General features: G+C 41.8%; 1 protein-coding gene across 1 annotated transcript in view; it reads left to right on the top strand.

Annotated features, from left to right (window-relative positions):
• Nucleotides 1-22,040, top strand: part of ctdp1 (CTD (carboxy-terminal domain, RNA polymerase II, polypeptide A) phosphatase, subunit 1) — a 178,576-nt gene that overhangs the window by 9,652 nt on the left and 146,884 nt on the right. Inside the window, exons 2-5 of the mRNA XM_007900578.2 lie at nt 12,098-12,181; nt 13,073-13,166; nt 16,306-16,434; nt 20,168-20,318. Of these exons, the coding sequence (XP_007898769.2) occupies nt 12,141-12,181; nt 13,073-13,166; nt 16,306-16,434; nt 20,168-20,318 (415 nt within the window). The 5' untranslated portion in view covers nt 12,098-12,140. The remainder of the gene's footprint in view (nt 1-12,097; nt 12,182-13,072; nt 13,167-16,305; nt 16,435-20,167; nt 20,319-22,040) is intronic.

The raw sequence follows: 22,040 nt of genomic DNA on the forward strand, positions 1-22,040 counted from the left end.
GCTGCCTGACGGGCGTGATAAGTGCAGTAGTCTTGATATTGCTGTTCTCAGGAGTCAAATGAAACCAGTACATTGAGCAGAGCAATTGATGCTGATGTTCACTTGTATTGAGTAAAATAATTAATACTTCTTTACACAATACATATTTGCGATTGTATGTGCATTTGCTTCTGTAATTGTGAGTCTCTGACTTGCTTCTTCCCTCACCTCGTTCAAGGTCTGTCTCAAGTTCTACTTCTTGACCACATTTCTAGTTATCTTTCCCTTTCCCACCCCACTCTGTTCTCAATCCCAGGTCAAGTGCCAAGCCACAATTGTTAAGTGCTTTGGGATGTCCTTCAAAATGAAGGCACAATGTAAATGTAAATTTGTATTATGTTGCGCCACGAGGTTTGTCTTGTGCTACAATGCAAGTGCTCTGGACACTACTCCACGTGAAGGGGGATATATAAAAGTTGTTGTTGTTGTAGTTGTCTTGTAGTCCAATAATATGTTTAAAATCTGAAATCAAAAGACCAGCACATCTTGCCAGCACTCTGAAAAAAAACAACAGCAACTTGAATGTATATTGCCCTTCATGTAGGATTACATGTTGGAGCACTTTAAGGCGAAGGTGGGGGGTGGGGGGGGGGGGGGGGCAGAGGTCACCATTGGCGCGGTCAAAGAGTTCGGTAGATTTTAAGGTGGGATTTGAAGACAGGTGGAGTGAGACAAAGTGGAAGGATGGAGGCAGAGTGATCCAGAGATTGTGGGCATAATGACTGACTGATGGTGGCATGGAGAGGGCGGGAGTGCTCTGAGATGATTCCTGGTATGAGGGTTATTGTTGTTGAAGTTATTGAGACACGCAGCAGGCCTGTGTTATCTGAGCATATGGGGTGAGCAGAGGAATGGAGTAAGAGGTGATCAGACCATTAACGATGTATTTTTAAAAAAATAGTGAAAACGTGAAAGATTGGAAGCAGAATATGGGACTTCACGTTGACACTTATGATGCTCAGCTGTGGACCTGAAAGAATGGTGCACCTGCTTGTTAACTAGAGAGTGCTACTTTGTTCAGCTTTCTACACCATCCACAAGAAATTCATCAATCAATATTTCCCAAGTACCAACGCCGAGTGGAAACAGCATGTTCCCCCACCATGTGGCTGCAGCTGTAGCTATCTCGGAATATGATTGTGGGAAAGCTAAAGCAAAATGCTGTGGGGGAAAGCGGCATGTTTCGAGAACTGTGTGGACGCTAAAATAATTTACTGTGAGTTTGGAGAATTATATCGCTGAACATAAAGCCAGGTTCATAGGACATTGTACACAGGAACATGTGACTTGAAGAAAGTACAGAGAGCTGAGAAACATTTCATCTTCTGCAAATCTGTTGGTAATTAAATTGGTTCTACAAGAGATGAAAGAAAGCAGTTGAGGTGTCTGCACACACGTGTACTGGGCAGTATAATCGAGATAAGAGTTTCATGTTACACATTTCCTTGTAAAATAATGGATTGGTCATAGGATGTAGTGGGCCGAGACTGCAGTTACTGGCTACATCTGGTGATCGACAAATTGCAGGGCCATTTAAGTGAGCAGCAGGAAACGTAAACTATTTTATTTGCCACTCAGCGATTACGTTTGTAGAAACAGAAGCTGCATTTTTGCAGGAACGGCGTTTGATGATTTTGCAATTCCAGCTTCATCTTGTGTTTGCTGATTAAGAGAATTGTTGACTGGGATTCAGAAACTGTCCTAGCATTACACCTTGAACTGACATTTTTAGAGCTGAACCCAATCCTGCCATTAATGGTAACTGTATAGGCTTCGGATCCCAGCATCCTCAGTACTTCAAGATTTGAGTCCCCTTACAAATTATTCTAGTTAAAGCACTAAGCAAAGCATACATTTTAGATTTTGAAAGAAGCAAGACTGTTTTTGTTATAATGAGAAGTGCTCTTGAAATGTAAAGGGTATCCTGACATCGCAAACATTTCCGCTTTGTTCAGAACTGTGGAGCCCTGTAGTTTAGTGATTAGAACACTCACCTCGCAAGTGAGAGGGCTTGGGTGTGATTCCCAGCAGGGCGAAACGTTGGGCAAGTTTCCTTACACACACCGCTGTTGACCTAGCAGTAAGTAGGAACCCGGTTGTTAGTCGATTGGCGGATTGCTTTTCTGCGGAAAATAATCCCTTCAAATAAGTCAATAAGAAGAATTTGGTCACTCAATCCACGATTGTTTATGGGACACTGCTGTGTGCAATTGACTGGTGTGTTTCACCCACAAAATATACAGTCAACTCACTTTACAGAATATCTGTGAAGCGCTTTGAGATGCCTTGAAGACTTGATAAGCTGCTATATCAAATGCAAGGATAATTGTAACTGACAGCATGTTGCTCTTGATTCAGATGATGCCGCCCCATTGCAGGGTTTGAGAATGGCCGTGTTGGTAGTATGAGCAGGAGAGCAAGAGGTGATCAGTTGATTTGGGGCGAGGCAAGAACGCGGGCAGAACTGTGAGGGAGTGAGCCTGCTGAGAGAAGAGGGAGAAAATGGCATATAAAGTTCCTGCGAATTGATTGTGAGCTTTTTATGAAGTGGTTTTATAGGCACTTTTAATAGAGTGCTATGTCAGATCTGGTTCCCACTCAAACGTTAGGAATACTGGCTTCCAAGATTTTACAGATCACGTTTCAGTTGTAATGTGCACCTTATTATAAGTATGGGTTTTAGATATCTGCTGAAAGTTGGGTTGTATAAACCCACTTCATTCTATGAGCTTACCCAATGTTTTGTCCTTGGGGTTTTGAAGTAAAAATAATCTTTCCTTTCTTTGATTGGGTGGAACATATTTTCTACCTATTCTTCCGCTCCCCTCCCCTTCCAAAAAATAACTAAACAGTAGATTATTTTAGAGTTTCACAAGGGACTGTTATCAACAACTGGAAGTCCTGTAGCTCAGTGGTTAGAGCACTCGCTTTGCAAGTGAGAGACCTGAGTTCAATTCCAGGCAGGTCAGGGCGAAACCTTGGGCAAGTTTCCTTACTCCACACAGAGCCTAATAATAATCCCTCCAAAACCAAAAACAATAATAAATTGGTTATTTTCAATCTACGACTGTTTGTGGGACATTGCTGTGCGCAATTAGCTGCTGCGTTCGCCCACAGATATACAGTCAATTCACTTGTATATTCTGTGAAGCGCTTTGGGACGTCTAGAAGATGTGAAAAGCGCTATATCAAATGCAAGGATTATTATTATAGTATGTTCATTCACCACAATGAACGTTTTAAAAATTCAATTTCAATTTGTGGAAGAGGGAAGTGAAATTGAAACCTTAGTGACTGTATTTAAAGCCTTTTAATATGTATTAATAAAAAACTATATGCAGTGAGTAACCTATATTTTCTTATTTGCAGAAAAACCCTAAACTTTCTCAGAACATATTTCACCGGATTAAATCTCTTTGAATGGACTCGCTTGTTAGCTTTTGCTCGGTTTCGGATACTCATTTTAATGTGTAGTTGGTTTGGGAGAGACCACATTCAGCAATTCCACATTACAAATTCAGCTATTGCTTTTATTACAGAAGAGCTCTATTATAGCGTTTCACAGGATTTACAAAGTAAAGTGTAGTGATTGTGTGTGTGTGTACAGGCAAAATGACAGTCAATTTGTGTATAGAAATGTCCCACAAACAGCCACAAAGTGAATGACCAATTTTATATGGGGTTTGTTGACCAGGATGCTTGGAAAAACTCCCTTCTCTTTACAAATAGTGCCATGGTATCTTTACCATACATCTGAACAGGTAAACGGGGCATTGTTTGAACACACAGGCTTCTGACTTAAAGATGAGTGCTACCAACCGAGCCAGGCTAACGCCTTTTGTAAGGAAACTAGTGCAGTTCCTCTTTATCATTCAGTGTGAGATTTGCAGGATGCAAAACAAGTCACATGTCTGCCTGTCTTAGATTTACGGTTTTGCATGTTCGTAAAATTAGTCGGTGTCTTTATAATATTAGCTGTTTTTAGGGCAGGGAAGGAGAGTCTATTCCTTTATTGAGCACAAATATTTTGCTCCCTTGCATGCTTGAGAATTAATCATTCAGCACACAAGAAATCAATTCTTAATTTAGATGAGAGCCTCTTTTTCCTGTGGATGTATAGTTTAGTACAGTTAATAATAATCCTTGCATTTGATATAGCGCCTTATCACGTCTTTGAGACAACAAGAACAGCAAAATTACATTTATAGAGTGCCTTTCATGTTGGGAGGATGTCCCAAGGTGCTGGACAGTCAGGGATCAGGACCTGAGCATGGGGGAGGGGTGGGATAGGGTTGAGGGAAGGCAGAGAGGTGGGAGAGCGACCGAAGGCATGATCCAACAGGAGGGTCTTGAGACCGGCCTTGAAGGAGGCAAGGGAGGAAGCGAGGTGAAGGGACTGTGGGATGGAGTTTCAAAGTGTGGGGGCAGAGAGGCTGAAAGCTCAGCCACCAATGGTAGGGTAGGTCGAGTGGGAGATGTGAAGCAGGCCGGAGCCCGCTGAACGGAGGGAGCGGGCAGGTTGGTAGGGAGTCAGCAGGTCAGAGAGGTAGGAGGGGGCAAGGCCATTGGATGGCCTTGAAAGTGAGGATGAGGATCTTGAATTTGAAGAATCAAAAGGGTTGAGAATTCGAGACGTCTCAAAGAGCTTCACAGAATATACTGTAAAGTGAATTGAGTGTATATTTTGTGGGCGAAACGCAGCAGTTGTTAGCAAAGAGCTTAACAGTACACTTTAAAGTGCAGTGATTGGGTATTTGTAGGCAATGCAGCAGCCAATTTGCACACAACAATGTCTCACAGACAGCTATTAATTAAATGACCAGTTTATCTGGAGGATTATTGGCTCGGACACTGGGAGGAACTCAGTTCTGACGAAAGGTCATGGACCTGAAACGTCAATTTATCTTTCTGCGTGATCCCTGCTGCGTGTTTCCAGCGACATCTGGTTTTATACCAGATTTCCAGCATCTGCAGTACTTTCCCTAGACTTTTAGCTCAACAATTGTACCCACAACCTTTTGATTCAGAGGCAACAAAGCCGGCCGACACCTAACACAATTACAATATTGGCAGCGACCTGTCAGATTTCTGAATGATTTAATACAGAAATATTTACAATCAAACGTTCAGTACTGAACTACTGTACGTTTGACTGACAGAATTGATTGAGGTTGGGAGGTGTGGGGAGGCAGAAGAGTAAAAGGCGATAAATGATGTGTCCTTAATTAAGTAATGAGCATCTGATTAAAAAAAGATGAAATCTTATAATTGTTTTTTTAATTACGTAACTAATGGCACCTGCAATTCACTATGTACACATACACTCCAATGCAGTGTTGGGGGAATCCTGAATTGTTGGAAGTTCCATCCTTCATATGAGATGTTAAACCGAAGTCTGTCTGTTCAGGTGGATGTTAAAGGTCCCGTTGCACTATTCAAAAGTCGAAGGGAGTTTCTCCTGGTGTCCTGGGAATTCCAAATCTCAAATCATTGGTCACTTGTTTTATGATCGTGAGAGCAAGATAACTAATGAAATTCTTGATGTCTTGAATTGCAGGACTTACATGCCTCTGATTTTACTCTGAACTCTTAAGAGAGTCTGGAAGAAGCCAGTTCCACAGTTAACTATTTTCTGTGGTATATTTATCGTGCTTTTCTAAGAAAGGATTTTGCACAGAGTGCACTGGAATTTTGGCCTAATGAGTTTAGGCATTTCTTGATAATATCACTGATATTGTAACCATGTTCATCTTGTGCCCAAGTAATTGTTTTGTGAGTGCTTTTGGGTCTGTGTTGTTGTAAGTTGACTGGACAATTTATTGAATAAGAGCTGATCCTTTTGGCTCTAATATTGAACAATGTACATTACTGCCCTTTGGGGAATCCTGAAATACTGTTCCTGCTATTTGGGGGCCCCAAACTTTCTCACATTTGGAGGCTTAAGTCTTACAACTTAAGATTGTGTGCAATTTTGAAATAGTTTTATTTCAGTCTGTTTTTTCCAACGCTCAATCATTATCTGTTCCTTTTGTGCAAAAAAAATCTTCCCCATTGATTCTTTTTATCTTAAATTTTAGGCTCTATTCATTGGCGGAAATAATTGGTTAATTGACACATCGCTCTCCATGTCAAATGGTGTGAGCAGTAATAAATAAGACATAGGATACTGGGCTATATTGCCAAATCAATTGAGTTCAGAATCCCTGAAATCATTCTTAAGCTGTACTTACTGTAGCTATATTGTACTGCATAAACCTCTGGTCTCTGGATATTTTCATTCAAACCTCATTGTGATTACCGTTTATCATCCCTTAACCTTCTTAGCTCCTGGGGAATCTTTCCAAATTTTGTAGGTTTTCATTCTGTTTACAGGTTTCCTTCAGTACTCAAAACTATACACAATACTCTTGAGTCTTGTCCACTTTTTAATTCATAGTGCCTTTTAAAATACATTTTTTTAAAATCTTTTCTTAACTTGACCTGAACACTGGTAACTTTACTACTCTTTGCTGCTGTTTTTCTGTTGGTGTGAGTGGTAGAGTCTGCTCTGTTGTAATGGTAATGATGGTTGTCTGAAAGCTTTTTTCCAAACCAGTCTTGTAGCTCTAAGCACTTTAATTGCATTATATTAGGGATCCTCAGTTTCCTCACTCATCTCTGCAATGTGAATTAATCTTCATGTTCTGTAAGTTTCACTTCTGCTTCTCTTTGTTTGATGATCTCAATGCTGTGAATCCTTTCTCCTGGTAATAGTATGCAGCTAGTTATTTTCAGTCACAATGTTTTGCCGCAGAAAGATGATTTTTACAACATCAGCTATAATGGGAGGTTGTGGTGTAATGGACCAAATGGCCTTTTGCATCCAAACCTGTATTTGACCTTCCCTTACACAAAGTGTCATTTCTGCATTGTACGAGCATTTACCTTTATTTGTATTTTTTCAATAAAACAGGTTGACATTACAACAACAAATTACGTTTGTGTAGCGCCTTTCGCATCAGGAGGACGTCCCAATGCTCTGGATAGGCAGGGATCTGCACCCGAGCTGGTGATTGGGATCAGGGCCGGGTAGATGTAGAAGGGTGGCCGAAGGCACGGTCGAAAAGGAGGGTCTTGAAATGGGTCTTGAAGGAGGCAAGGGAGGGGGTGAGCCAGAGGAATTGTGGGATAGATTCGAGAGGGTGGGGGCAGAGAGGCTGAAGGCTTGCCCGCCAATGGTGGAGCAGGCAAGACCAGGGGGACATGAAGCAGGCAGGAGCCCGCTGAGCGGAGGGAGTGGACAGGTTGGTAGGGGGTTAGGAGGTCACAGAGGTAAGGGTGAGCAAGGCCATGGAGGGCTTTGAAGATGAGCACCAGATCTGGTGAGTTTGTGATCGGACATCTCTGACTTATTACTTGAAAACAAATCCTCCTATTTTCCCAAAAAGCATGGGCAAAAAGTGAACCTGTCTAATGCTTGAATTATTTGTACGAAAGCTCTGAACCTATGCTTCCTCAGGCTCAGCTGAGTTGGTTCAATAAAACTTGCATAAGTCAGATGTGTATAAATCTTATAATTGCCTAAGTCGTACATCTGCCGAAGTCCTGTTGAATTTCCCATAACTTATGCAAGTTTCACATAACTCATACTTTGCATAAGTCATATAAAATGTATGGTCCCAATTGATACAACTTATACTTTTTACTGTAGCGCACTTGCCTCTGAGTCAGGTTATAGTTTCAAGCCCCACCCACATAGGAACTTTGAGCTCATCGTCTCTGTACTATCACTTCAATTAAATCTTGGAAATGCTGCATTATCAGAGATGCCATCCTTCAGATGAGACATTAAACTGAGTTCCCAACTGCCTTTTCAGGCAGACAATAAAGATGCCATTTAATAATAATAATAATAATCCTTGCATTTGGTATAGCGCTTTTCACGTCGGGAGGACGTCCCAAAGCGCTTCACAGAACACACTGTAAAGTGAATTGACTGTATATTTGTGGGCGAACGCGGCAGCCAATTGCGCACAGCAATGTCCCACAAACAGTCGTAGATTGAAAATGACCAATTTAATTATTGTTTTTGGTTTTGGAGGGATTATTATTAGGCTCTGTGTGGAGTAAGGAAACTTGCCCAAGGTTTCGCCCTCTGCCTGGAATTGAACTCAGGTCTCTCGCTTGCAAAGCGAGTGCTCTAACCACTGAGCTACAGGACTCCACAAAGTCACTGTTCGCAAAGACAAGGGAATTTTTCCCAGTGTCCTGGTTAACAATCCCCAAGATAAAATTGGTTATTCATTGCATGGCTATTTATGGGATATTGTTGTGTGCAAATTGCCCACAAAATACACCACAGTCATACCCTTTAAAGTATATCCTGTGATGTGCTTTCAGACGTCTCGATGGCGTGATAAAGTGTTATATCCTGTAGAGTGTGGGGTCCTTGTAGCTCAGTGGTTAGAGCACTCACCTCACAAACGAAAGACCTGGGTTTGATTCCTGGCAGGGCGAAACGTTGGGCAAGTTTCCTTACTGCACAGGCCTCTGTTTACCTGGCAGTAAGTAGGACCCCAGTTGTTAGTTGATTGGCATATTGCTTTTCCCGGGTTACTCCCTTCAAAAAAAAAATCCCCAAAATAATAAATTGGTCACTTCAATCTGCAACTGTTTTTAGGACACTGCTGTGCACAATTGGCTGCTACGTTTCAATGTGCTTTGAGACGCCTCAAGGATGTGATGAGGCGCTATATCAAATGCAAGTATTATTCTGTCATTGAGGAGGTGGCTTTTGGCACTTCCCATTTATTGTGGACTGTGATCGCTCGCTCAAGAGTGGATACTTAAGAGGTCTGTACGTGGGGTGGTATGAACTATGGGTATACAAAAGAGGGATGCAGAGAGCAAGATGTTAAAGGCTTTCTTATGCCTTGCTGCAAAGTGCGCAGTTGTGAACAGAATGTGGTTCAGTAGCAATTTTCTTTAGTTTACCACCGCCCTGTCAGCAGAAATATGGTAATTGTTTAAGAGGGCAGCAGCTCTTGCTGCGGTTTCAAATGAAATGAGCATTTCCTGTGGTTTTGCATATGACTAAAAAAGCCTCCCAACTTCTTATCCTCAGATTGTTTTAGTTTGTGTTTGATATTTTGTGGTACTGCAGAATTGCCCCTGTGTCCACTGCAAGGTAGAATGCTCAGCATTTGGCAAACACTGCAGGTGTGAAACCTCGCTTATGCTGCTCTGTAGGTTTCTGCCTGTGTAACTACTGCAATTTAACTGCGGCTTAAGGAAATATGGCCAGGATTCTAGGATTTATTGCTTGGCCTCCAATAAACCCCACCATCTGTCTTCCTATGATGTCCCCACATTCGAGCAACTTGTTGTTATTTGATTTAATAATTACATTTGGAAGAAAGGAGATGTTTGCTGATTTCCTTCTGTCTGTTTCCCCAACCACAATAAGCTGTAAACCTAAGGTAAATGAGGGTGAAAATATAAAAGAAAAGAGATTTATTTAATATAAGCCTATTGGATCTCAGACTGGATGTGTACTTGTGCACCTGTGGAATATAGTGACGACAGTACATTCCATTTTAAAGAGCACATAAATTCAAATTGATTTTTTTGGAAAGTTTTAATAAGCTTTCAATGAATTCAGCATTGTATGAATCCATTTAGTTCCACCACCTGCTGCTCTTAGTCTAAGATTGGTGACTCCAGTGTGCAGTGTTAAGTATAGTAATGGCATTTTTATAATCCTGTGGCTTGATAGTGCATGCAGACTTCTAGATGTCAGAGAAGCAGCACTCAATGTGTTACTGTGCTGCATAAAATCAACTCATTGAAACTGTAGAATGGCATAACATATATTAAAATGATTCCATTACAAATCGCCACAACAATAAGATGGGAAGCTACAAGTGTTAATTGCATTATTTCAGATGCAGAGCCAATGTCAATCTGTAGGTATGAACCTGCAATAATGCATTATTATTCAGAGTTTGAACTCATTTTCAGTCACACTTCATATTTTCAGGTACTGTGGCAGTCTGGCAGCTGGAGGAAGGCAGTGAAGAGTAGTTTATGAGGCGAGAGGTATAAAGTGCAGTGCTGGGAAGGACACTCTGAATAGGACTTTGTTTAGGAATTTTCAAACCTGAAACTCTTCACTTCTATTCCCTCTACCCCACCATCAACACCCAGCTTAGTCTGCAGCCACACGCCAAGATTCAATACCATCCATCTCTGTCTGCAATGCTATCCAACTGCACAAAGCTGTCAATACTGTAGGCTTTTTGCATGAGTGTCTCTGGTCTCATGTAGAACATAGCAACATATCTAGTGGCCAGTGTTTAAGTAAACAAATTAATTAGCAAAGCCTGACCTTTTATTACAACACTGCCAAAGAAACATATGAGCTGATTCACCCATCCAACCAGCGTTCTGATCCTGGCTTCTATCATGATTGTTGCTTCATTGTTTTTTGCAAAATTGCTGGCTGTTATACCAGTTTTTTAACATCACAGTTTATAATAATGATCACTTCATTTGGGATGGTCTCTATAATGATAGTGTCTCAAAGTGCTTTATGGGTTACACCGTCAAGTCCCTACTTTCAGGCAAACGTTCTAGATCCCACAAACTAACAATTTATCTGGAGGATTGTTGGGCAGGACGTGGACAAACTCCTTTCACTCGCAGTATTAGCTGGTTAGACTCCAGCCGTACCCCCACCACACACTCTGAGATCCCCAAGCCTTGGCTCTTGCCAGCCGTTGCCTCATACTTATATGAATTAGGTGAGGTATCCGTTCCTCCAGTGAGAGAATGTGCATTCCATTCCAATATACGTGAATTTCCATGCATAGGTGGGATGTATCACTCCGTTTGGTTTGGATACTCTTAAGTTTGGTGATGGGTGTGTGTCAGACACCTGTTCTGTCTGACCAAAACAATCAAATGCTTTGAGCCCACAAACTCCTGACCCAGAGGTGAGAGTGCTACCAATTGAGCCAAACTGACACCTATGGAGATTTCCTGTCATGACTTCTTACAAAATCAAATTCCAAGATGTTTAATGGTTCAGGAATGTTGCCTGGGAAGTCCAGTTACTATTATAATTGCCTTTGATTTTTTTAAAAATCATGTGATAAACCATTACACACAATTTAAATATTGAAGAATTTAAATTTGATAGAGGTGACTGATGGATGCTTTCCACATCAATGTGAAGCCCCACATTCACTCCAAGCTGACACTCCAATGTATTGCTGGCGGTGGGGAGCGGGGGTGTTGTTGAATGTGCCGTCCTTCGGATGAGACACTAAACTATCCCTTCTGCCTTTTCAAGTGGATGTAAATATTCCATGGCACTATTTGAAAAGAGAAGGGAGATTCTGGCCAATAATTCCCTAAATAAAGCTTGGCTGTTTGCCTCATGGCTGTTTGTGCGATATTGCCATGTGCAAATTGGCTGTTGCATTTGCCCACAAATACACAGTCATTCCACTTCACATTCCGCTTCCTGTGAAGCGCTTTGGGATACCCTAGAAACGTCATCATCGAAGACATGATGCCAAATGCAAGTTTTATTTTATTATGTTTTTTTTTACAGAGAGTGCAATATGGTTTGTCTACAAATACACAATTGCTCCACTTTGCAGGAAATCCTGTGAAACATTTTGAGGCATCCTCCCAACTTGAAAGGCGCTCTATAAATGCAATCTTGTTGTTGATAGGCATTTTATCAAATGCAAAGATTATTATTATGATACATTGATTATTGATCCGGAAGTACATCCACTCCCTAATCATAAAGCAACAACTTGCATTTTACGTAGCCATTTGCAGACAATAACACCTTGAATCACTTAACACTTGAGAAGTTGATATGAAAAGGCATATGGGCTTTACAAAGGCTGAGACGAGCTGGATAATCCCACCAATTTCTTCTTCTGTTTTCACAAGTTGTTATATGATGTGGTTTTTATTCCTGCTGAAGAATCATTTTCTTTCTAAATGCAGTCCATTTTGCATGTATATGTGCTAATAGTTTGTCTTCTTTTGCTTTGTGTAGAGGTGTACTTGTCCGACTCGAAGGATGCAACCATCCTATTGTTATGAAAGGCCTCTGTGCAGAATGCGGTCAGGACCTGACACAGTAAGTTTACTTCTGTGGTTTCTCAATGTGTTTTACAATGTATGAAGGAGCAGTACAAAACAGCAAATGTATTGTTTTCGAAGGAAGGATTCATTCATAGCTTGTAATTCAGAATGATCTTATATTTCATGAATTGAATTGAGGGGAAAAAGGCTAGAGTGTTATTCGGCATTAGACGATAATAAAATGAGGAGAAATATCAAAGGGAGTGGCATTTACTACGTTATGAGAACCTTTTAGTGTTGTATTCAGAGTAGCTTTATGCAATAACTCATTTATTTACAATACAGGCATTCCTTTTATGTAGGTTCATGCTAACAAACCAGGACATCCCATAAGGGAATAAACTGAGGTAATGAGTCAACATATGTTTCAGAAACCCACAAAGAGCAACAATGAAAATTAAAACTTAAAAGTTTGGATGATGTGGGGGGAATGAGCAGGGACTGTAGCACATAGTGCATGGAGTTAGTTTTTCTCAAATAGGACAGCAGTGCAGGAAGCTTAGTTCCCCAAGCTAGTGAAAGAGGGAAAAAACCTTGCTCTGATTCAGGTCTGTTGGCCCCCATGGGACATTGTATTGGGGTAGATGTAAATTGAGGGTTTAGATTTAGCTGAGCAACGAGTTTCCTTCAAGGTTTAATAGCTGGTTAGTACTCACTCAGGATTCACACATGATGCCAAGACTCGTGGATGAATAATGAATACTTCAGTAAGGTGCTTAAGGGCTGCTGGCAACTACAGTAACTCAGTGTGAGTTGCCGACATTGGAGAGAAAAGAACTGGGGGAAAAAATGGTTGTTTAAAATACGGACTTTATTGTTGTTCCACAATGATTAATTCAGTGTTTGAAAGTGCTCCTGCTTTTTTCTCAAAACTTTTCTTTTACAGATTACAGAAGAGGAATGGAAAGCAACAGATCCCGTTTTCCACCGCAACGGTGTCTATGATTCACAGCGTTCCAGAGCTGATGGTTAGCTCCGAAGTAAGTGGTTACATGAGGCAAAATACCTTCTTCGGTTAACAAGTTTCGGGTATTTGTACAATCTTAGTGTAAAATGAGTCCTCTTTCTCCTCACCCCAAACCCCTCCAGATGTATTCTAGATGTGATTGTACTTTCACCTGTTTGCTTTTACTGGGATTATGAATCCAGTAGGTAACACTCTTTTTCTGAATTAGTCTGACTTCATGATACCTTGGCTTTTCATTTTTGCAAAAAATAAGAGACTAATGCTGTATTTTTTTTTTGAAAAAGCCTGAAGAACTGAAAAGCAAAATGCATATACTTAATGGTACAAAATCATGTAAAACTGGTTGTGCAATCTGCTCAGACCCGCTTTGAGTATTAGATGTCCTTTGACTGCAATTATGAATGGCTCTCATCAGTCATTTTGAAAAAATGTTAAATAATATTGGAGAAGAATGTGCCCTTTGCAAAGAATTCTGTAATCCAGTTTACAATCTTGATTGTGGACTTTATTGAGGTTTCACATGGTCCTGAGTTTTGACCTTTTCAGAACTGTAATAAGTGGTTCTGATGGAAAAAAGATTGGAAGCTGATTTGGTGCTCTTAATTTCTCCCACTTGTACTGTTTATTTTCCCTGTCACATTTCAGTCAGTTTGGATTGTTTATTTTTCGTTCCCCGGTGTCACACAGTGACACAGTAAAAATTTGATGTTTCTTTGGCAAAGAAATCAAACGAAAATCAAATGAGGGGTATGAAAGAGTCGTGGATGATTTGTTTGTTTAGTTTGGCACTGGCAAATTGACATCAAAAATAATTTCCATGTTTGCGTGCTCCTATGCTCTATGCTTACATATTATAATAAGAATATTGCTTTATTGATAGTAATCTGTTGCTCAAAGAACACCAGGATGGTACATCATTAGTAATATGAAATTTTGCATTTGACTTCAGAAGACATCTTAAAATATATCACAGAATTTATAACAGTACAATACAAATTTACATTTATATAGCACTTTCACGTAGGGAGGTCGTACCATAGAGCTTAACAGCACGAGCTGTCTTAACAGTTAAGGGTGGGAACTGAGGGGTATGGGAAGAGGAAAGATGACCAGAGAGAGTGTTCAAAGATGTGCATCTTGAGATGGACTGGGACCGTTCTTCATCTCTAAACATAAACCCTTGATTATCACTCAGTGTACTAGGTGACCTGTTTCAGTCCTATCTCTGTACAGGCAAGTTCCCTCTTCTTGTGAAACTTCACTGAGATTTACATAATACCAGATAATCCCACTTGTATTGTAGTGTTACAATGGGATGCTATCATCAGTGTCATTCGTTCTAACAGACGACTGACTCCAGCAGTAACCTGCTTGTGTATTCCTCCCTCCTTTAAGAATTTACAGAGACTCGAGAAGCACTATATAGAAAAACACAGTACTTTATTCGTCCTAAACAGCCCAATGACTCACTTACACTAACCACAAGTATTTATAAACAGGCGCAATGTTGCATGAACTGGAAAAAACCCTGACACTATGAACTAGCAGCACTTAAATAGTAATAAAGAAAAAACAATCTTGACCTGGAGTAACACTCCCAAATCAGGCACATATCTACTTGGTGATACATGAGGCTAATGACCTCGAGTCTATTCAGCCCCCATCTTTTATAGAAATTGAACTCCTCCCATATCAAATGATATCTTTTAGATACTTTTTCCCACTCTTGGGGTATCTGTCCCCTTCGAGGACTCATGTGGTCCTTTTTCCTGCCAAATTGTATCAACAACGACTTTGTGTCGGCAAGGCTGTCCTTACCGCTTCAAAATTATAATACGATCTGTAGATCATAAAGTGTTTCAAGGCATATGCGTTTTACTACACACAGATCTTATTTACATACTCACTATCTATGTTTTATGCATAAAGATGGAGATAAAGTGCAAAATAGAACTGGATGACTGTGACAGGAGCTTGATGAGGTCAGGGAACGAGCGAGTCAGAAGAACTCTGGAATGGAGTTCCAGAGAGTTTGCCCATCGATAGTGAAGGGCTAAGGGATATGTTTCTTGCTCAGCGAAGGGAGCAACTGGGTCAGTAGGCTTTGAGGAGGTCGCACTTGAGTATGAAGTGTAGAGACTATGTATTTTGTAGGTGAATGCAGCAGCCAATTGGTGCACAGCAATGTATTACAAAGATGCATAGCAATGTACTATAAATTGAACAACTAATTTAATTTAGGAATTTTTGACCAGGACACTGGGAAACCCGGGAAAACAAAGAACCAAGGAATAATAATAATAATCATAATCCTTGCATTTGATATAGCGCTTTTCACGTCGGGACGACGTCCCAAAGCGCTTCACAGAACACACTGTAAAGTGAATTGACTGTATATTTGTGGGCGAACGCGGCAGCCAATTGCGCACAGCAATGTCCCACAAACAGTCTTAGATTGAAAATGACCAATTTATTATTGTTTTTGGTTTTTGGAGGGATTATTATTAGGCTCTGTGTGGAGTAAGGAAACTTGCCCAAGGTTTCGCCCTGACCTGCCGGGGATTGAACTCAGGTCTCTCGCTTGCAAAGCGAGTGCTCTAACCACTGAGCTACAGGACTCCACAAATCTTTAACGTTGACCTGAACAGCCAGATGGGTCCTTGGTTTAACATCTCATCTATTGCAGGATTGTAGATATCCTGTAGATAAGTGGATGAGAGCTAGTTTTGCATATGAACTTCGTAGCTTAGATGACGGTCGGTGAAGAGACGTTTGAAAGCCTGAGATCCAAATTTTTCTATAATCTTAGCATTTAAGATGATATTCTTTATGTTTGAAAACATGCAGAATTTTGGAACGTTTTAATTGCAGATTTCATTTTTAAGAAAATTAAGACTGAATTTAAGAATTTTTGAAAATTTTGCACCATCTTAAATGTTTAAGATTTTATACGTTTTAGACTTGAAGTTTTTTTTAAAAAAGTGCCTAAAAGTATTTTAGATCTGACTTCTTGCCTCCTCCGTGTCTGAGAAGGAAACGCAGCACAGGCCGTGAATAAAGCAAGGGAGGAATGAAAATATTATGAATGTTAGTACTTCTGTTTATAAAATGTAAAGTGACATAAAAATGTCTTCTTTTCCCCGTACACACAGCAAGCTGAACAGTTGGGTCGGGAAGATCAACAGTGGCTTCACAAAAACCGAAAATTAGTATTAATGGTGGATCTGGACCAGACTTTGATTCACACCACAGAGCAGCACTGTCAACAGATGTCAAACAAGGTGAGGCTCTTACAATCGTATTGTTCACCTTGTGATAGAAGGTGAATTTGCTGTACAAACATTTATGGCGATGTCTGACCTTTTTTGTGACTGGGATTACTGCAATTTACTTTTTGCCACAAGATGGCAACAGTGTGCTAAATAAAATGATCATAAAACAAATTCATTTATAATGTGAAAGTCTCTGAAAGAGACAGGTAATAGATGTCAAGTGTAGTGATTGCATATTTGTAGGCAAACATGACTGCCACAGAACAATCTATGAAGTGATTTTATCTGGAGGTTTGTTGGCTGATTCATCCTTCTCTTTTGAATAGTATATACATTTTACCCACAAAATATATAGTCAATTCACTTTACAGTATTCTGCCCTTGATTGGTTTAGTTCCTACCTCTCATACTGCTTTGAGACATCGTGAAGATGTGATAAGGCGCTATATCAAATATAAGGATTATTACTATCTATGTTTAATGTCTACCTGAATGTCTACTTGGTTCAACAACTTATCTGAAGATGGCACCTCTGCACTAGTGCGTCAGCCTGGTGTAGGAGCTCTTAAGCAAATGCGGACAGGGCCCATGGAAATACACCTGAGCCCAAGTCAGCACCTATCGGAGAGAAGGAGAGAAATCGATTAAACAACGTTACATCAGAAGTGTTTTTTTAAAAATCATTTACTTATCACTTATTGACTTATTTATTTACTTATCACTGTTGAGAGGAGAGGTATTTTTCATTCAGTAAGTTTAAAACTGCCCCATATTAGGACCTGAGCTCATACTGTCAGCTAGAAGAGCATTGGCTTGTCAGAATGGCCATCTTTTGTACGAGACAATAAACTGAGGATGTGCCTGCATTTCCATGTAGCCATTATGAATCATTAAAGACAGCAGTTGCAAATAGAAAGTTTTTCCACAGTGTCCTTGCCAACTATATACTCTGCAGATTAATTGGTGATTTACCTTACGGGTGTTTGTGTATAGATGTAGTTACACTTTTGTGAGTTTATTGTGTCTTATAATTCCCCCCCCCCCGTTGGTGTACGTCCCTGTTCCTGGTTTACCTCCTCTTCCTTGGATATGTGTCCACCGTGCTTGTTGCCCTTGGGAGCCATGCCCAAGTGGCCATAGTAATCCCCCAGATACAAATTGGCCATGCACTTCCAGGCTGTTTGTGGGACATTGTGTGAAATTTGGCTACCTATTTTGCCTACAAATACATAGTCACTGCACTTCAGTGTAATATCTTGTAAAGCATTTTGATATGTTTTAACTGTGATAAGGCACTGTATCAAGTGTACAACAACAAATTACATTTGTATAGCGCATTTCACATTGGGAGGATGGCCCAAGGCGCTGGGCAATCGGTGTTTCGGATCTGAGCTGGGATCGGGGAGGGTGGAGGGCAGGGTGAAAGGAGGGTGATGGAAGGCACGGTCGAAGAGGAGGGTCTTGAAGCAGGGAGTGGGCAGGTTGGTAGGGGGTTAGAAGGTCACTGAAGTAGGGGGGAGCAAGGCCATGGAGGGCTTTGAACAACAACAACAACAACAAAATTACATTTGTATCACGCCTTTCATGTTGGGAAGATGTCTCAAGGCACTGGACAGAGTATAGCATTTCAGACCCGAGCTGGGGTCAGAAGGGGAGGAGAAGGGGGGTGGCCGATGGTATGTTCGAAGAGGAGGGTCTTGAGGCAGGGCTTGAAGGAGGCTAAGGAGGGGGTGAGGCGGAGTGACTGGGGGATGGAATTCCAGAGGTTGGGGGCAGAGTGGCTGAAGGCTCTCCCGCCAATGGTGGGGCGGGTGGGTCGGGGGAGGTGGAGCAGGCCGGAGCCGGCTGAGTGGAGGGAATGGGTGGGTTGGTGGGGGGTTAGGAGATGGGGCGAGGCTATGGAGGGCTTTGTATGTGAGGACATTGATGTTGAACTGGATCCTCTGAAGGATAAGGAGCCAGTGGAGTCAGGCGAGAATGAGGGAGATGGGTTCACAGAGCCTGGTGCGGGAGAGGACACGGGCTGCAGAGTTCTGGATGATCTGTAGCCCGTGGAGGGAGGAGTTGGGGAAGCCGACAAGCAGGGAGTTTGTGTAGTCGTGCCTGAATGTTATGAGTGCGCGTATGAGGCCTGTGATGTGAGACGGTGACGGAGCCGGGCGATGTTGTGGGGATGGGGGAAGGGAAAGCAGAGTGGGACATGGTATGGATGTGGGATAGGAAGGATAGTTAATGGTCAAATAAGACTCCAAGGTTCCGGAATGGCTTAGTAAGGTGGAGTGTGCAACCCTGGATGGTGATGCTGTGCTGTCAGTGATTGAGGTGTGGAGGCGCTGACAGGAGCCAATCAGGAGAGCCTCGGTCTTGTTGACTTCTTATTGAACTATAGAAAGTTAGCTCTCATCCAGGATTTGATGTCTGACAGACATTCTGTCAGCACAGCAGTGGTCCTGGAGTCAAGGGTGGAAACAGAGAGATCGGGTTGGGTGTCATCCGCGTACATGTGGAAATTGACCCCATGTCTGCAGATAATGTCACCAAGAGGAGCATTTAGATATTGAAAAGGAGGGGACCAAGGACAGAGCCCTGAAGAACGCCGCTCGAGATGGTGCGGGGGCTAGAGGAGAAGCTGTTTGTGGAGATGAAATGGAGACGGTTTGAGAGGTAGGATCTGAACCAGTTAAGGACAGAACCATGACGGTTGAGGTGAGAGGAGAGGCGGTGGAGGAAGATAGAGTGGTTAACGGTATTGTTTCTCTGCTGTGAGCGGCATGGAAACCCGATTGTAGGGGTTCGTGAAGGGAATGGCGGGAGAGGAAGGAGCGAAGCTGGGACGCAACGACTCGTTCCAGGACCTTGGAAAGGAAAGGGAGGTTGGAGATGGGGCGGTAGTTTGAAAGCAAGGATGGGTCCAGGGAGGGTTTTTTAGGAGAGGAGTGATGACATGGGGGCCGGGGTGTGAAGGGGAGATGGGGAGCAGGTGTTGTTGTTTGTGTGAACCTTGACAGTAAGTATTGACAGGCACTCACTCTACCATAGAGTATCACAGCTAAGCCTGATCTCTCCCCGTCCAGCTACAGCACAGACACAACCACTAGAGTGTGCTGTGGATTGACTAACAAGAGGAAACCTGGCTGGTTTTCCTCTCTTTAATCATGGGGAGGATGGGTTGGGTCAATTCTTTGCTCCTCATGCATCCTTGGCTGATGCCAGCAAACTCAGCACGGACTGGGATTCAGAGTGGCGAACTCTTGGTCTGCAAACATACATAGCTCCAGCGTCATGGGATCTTTTAACATCCCCTTGAACACACAGGTGGGACTCCCTTTCAGCAGGTCATCTGAAGGATGGAACCTCCGACAACGTAACAACAACTTGTATTTATATAGCGCCTCTCACGCGGGCTAGCATTCAGAGCACTTGAAGCAGCACATCTCCAGCACTACACAGGCTGTGTGAGTTCATAGATTACGTAAGTTTCTGATATGAACTATTTCTAGATAATGATAATCCCTGCATTCAAAATAAAGCTTCATCATGTTGTGAAATGTTTCACAGGATTTAGTGTAAAGTGTGGTGACTATGTATTTGTAGGCGAAACCATGATCAGACACCTCAATCTCTGTCCTATGATGTGGCCATTGTTAATGTACATGATGGTGACTGCGATGGTCTTGCCTTTGTTTGGAATTTCATTGTACAGATGTCTACGAATGTATTTTTGTGTCTCTATTACCTGCAGGGGATCTTTCACTTCCAGCTGGGGCGGGGAGAGCCCATGCTGCACACTCGACTACGGCCTCACTGTAAAGAGTTCCTGGAAAAAATCGCTAAGCTCTACGAGCTGCACGTGTTCACATTTGGCAGCAGGCTCTACGCGCACACAATTGCAGGTACTGCTCTGCGAATTGCTCCACTGTATGGGCAATGAACTGCTAGTTTTCTAAGTAAAGATATTAATGACATCAGTGTTTCCAGCTACTATATGCGTTCTATTAAGATTGAATATCCTGAGTCATTGGTATTTCTAATTAAACAACTCTCCCAATAGAAAGCTCTCAGATTCCAGAAAACCAATGGATCTTCTGGATAATCACTGTCAGAGGCATTAGTGGATTGGCCTAATTACTGATGCTCTTTCTGTTATATATGAAATATGAAAATGTGACGAAAGTTTCTTTAATGGCTGTGATGTTCTAAGTGGCCACTTGGTAGCAATATATAGACAGTAATCTAATTCTCTTAGGCAAGTGGTGGGAAAACGCATGAGAGCCTATTGAAATTCTGTACAATAAAAATACTAATAATCATCCGTATGTTTAGCATAATACTTCATCACTTTGTCAAAATGTCTTAAAACGCTTTATAGGACTTCTATAAAGTCTAGCGACTGCGTATTTGTCGGCGAACACATCAGCCAATTTGTGCACAACAATGCCCACAAACAGTGAAGAGGTAAATGTTATCGTAAAATGAAGTGAATGACCGATTTTATCTGAGGAATTGTTAGCCAGGACATCGGGAGAAACTCTGTTCTCTTTTGGAATACGGTAGTGCCTCAGGACATCTGATGTTCATCTGAACAGGCAGACAGGAGCTTGGTTTAACATCTCATCCAAAGGACAGCACCTCTGAAATTGTAATACTGCCCCAGCACTGCATTGGAGTGTCAGCCTGGACTGTGAGCTCAAAATGGGACTTCAGATGAATTGTTCACTTCTCAAGCTCCTGGCAGACACATTGCGTAGAAAATCCACATATCTGACAAAATGCAAATGCCGTTCTGTGAACATGAGCTGTCTGTTGAGCAGGAACACCTTGTCTCCACTGTGCATCTATGAAACTCTTGTCAGTGAAAGATCAGCAATGCAAGTGAGGAAGCACATGCTGACTCTGGGCAGGAAATTATGTAAGATGATTTGGAAATCAAATGACTATATATCACATGTGAATAGAGTTAATGCAGCCTCTACTTGATAGCTCTCAAGTTAACATGGCTCAGTTGGACTTGAGTGGAGCAGGGAATTAAATCTGTTTATGCCACATTATATCACTTATAGCACTAATGCATGCCTGCTCTAATGCCCACTATCCCACATCATTGTTGAGATGAGGGCGGTTGGGGGGGTGGCTGTCAGCCAAGGTTTTTGGTCCTGATCACTATCTGTAACCCCTGCTAGAAGGTGTCGGTATGGGCATTAGGTGAAGGCAGTTAGCTACAATGCCCACCCCCCTCATTAATGCGGTAAGTTGGTGTCTGACACTTGTGGAAACAGGACTTTAGAAAGTGTCAGTGCTACTGGGGTTGAGGTTAGGGATTTGTTGGGTTCTGGGCACTCTGAATTGCTTCATAGATGAGTTGCTCTAGACCCTAATGCAATTTCTCCTCCTTCATCAAAGAAAGAGGGAATTTTTCCCAGTGACCTGCTAACAATCGTCTAAGTAAAATTGGTCATTCACTTCATGGTAGTTTGTGGGTCATTGCTGTTCACAAATTCAATTCATTTTAAATGCCTCAATCAGATCATTTCTGAATCTCTCCAGCTTTGAAGAATATAACCCAGACCTAGTCAGCTTCTCGTCATAACTGAGCTCCTTCATGCCAGGTATTAGTC

The sequence above is a fragment of the Callorhinchus milii genome, unplaced genomic scaffold, assembly GCF_018977255.1.
Source record: "Callorhinchus milii isolate IMCB2004 unplaced genomic scaffold, IMCB_Cmil_1.0 Scaffold2, whole genome shotgun sequence".
Classification (NCBI taxonomy): domain Eukaryota; kingdom Metazoa; phylum Chordata; class Chondrichthyes; order Chimaeriformes; family Callorhinchidae; genus Callorhinchus; species Callorhinchus milii.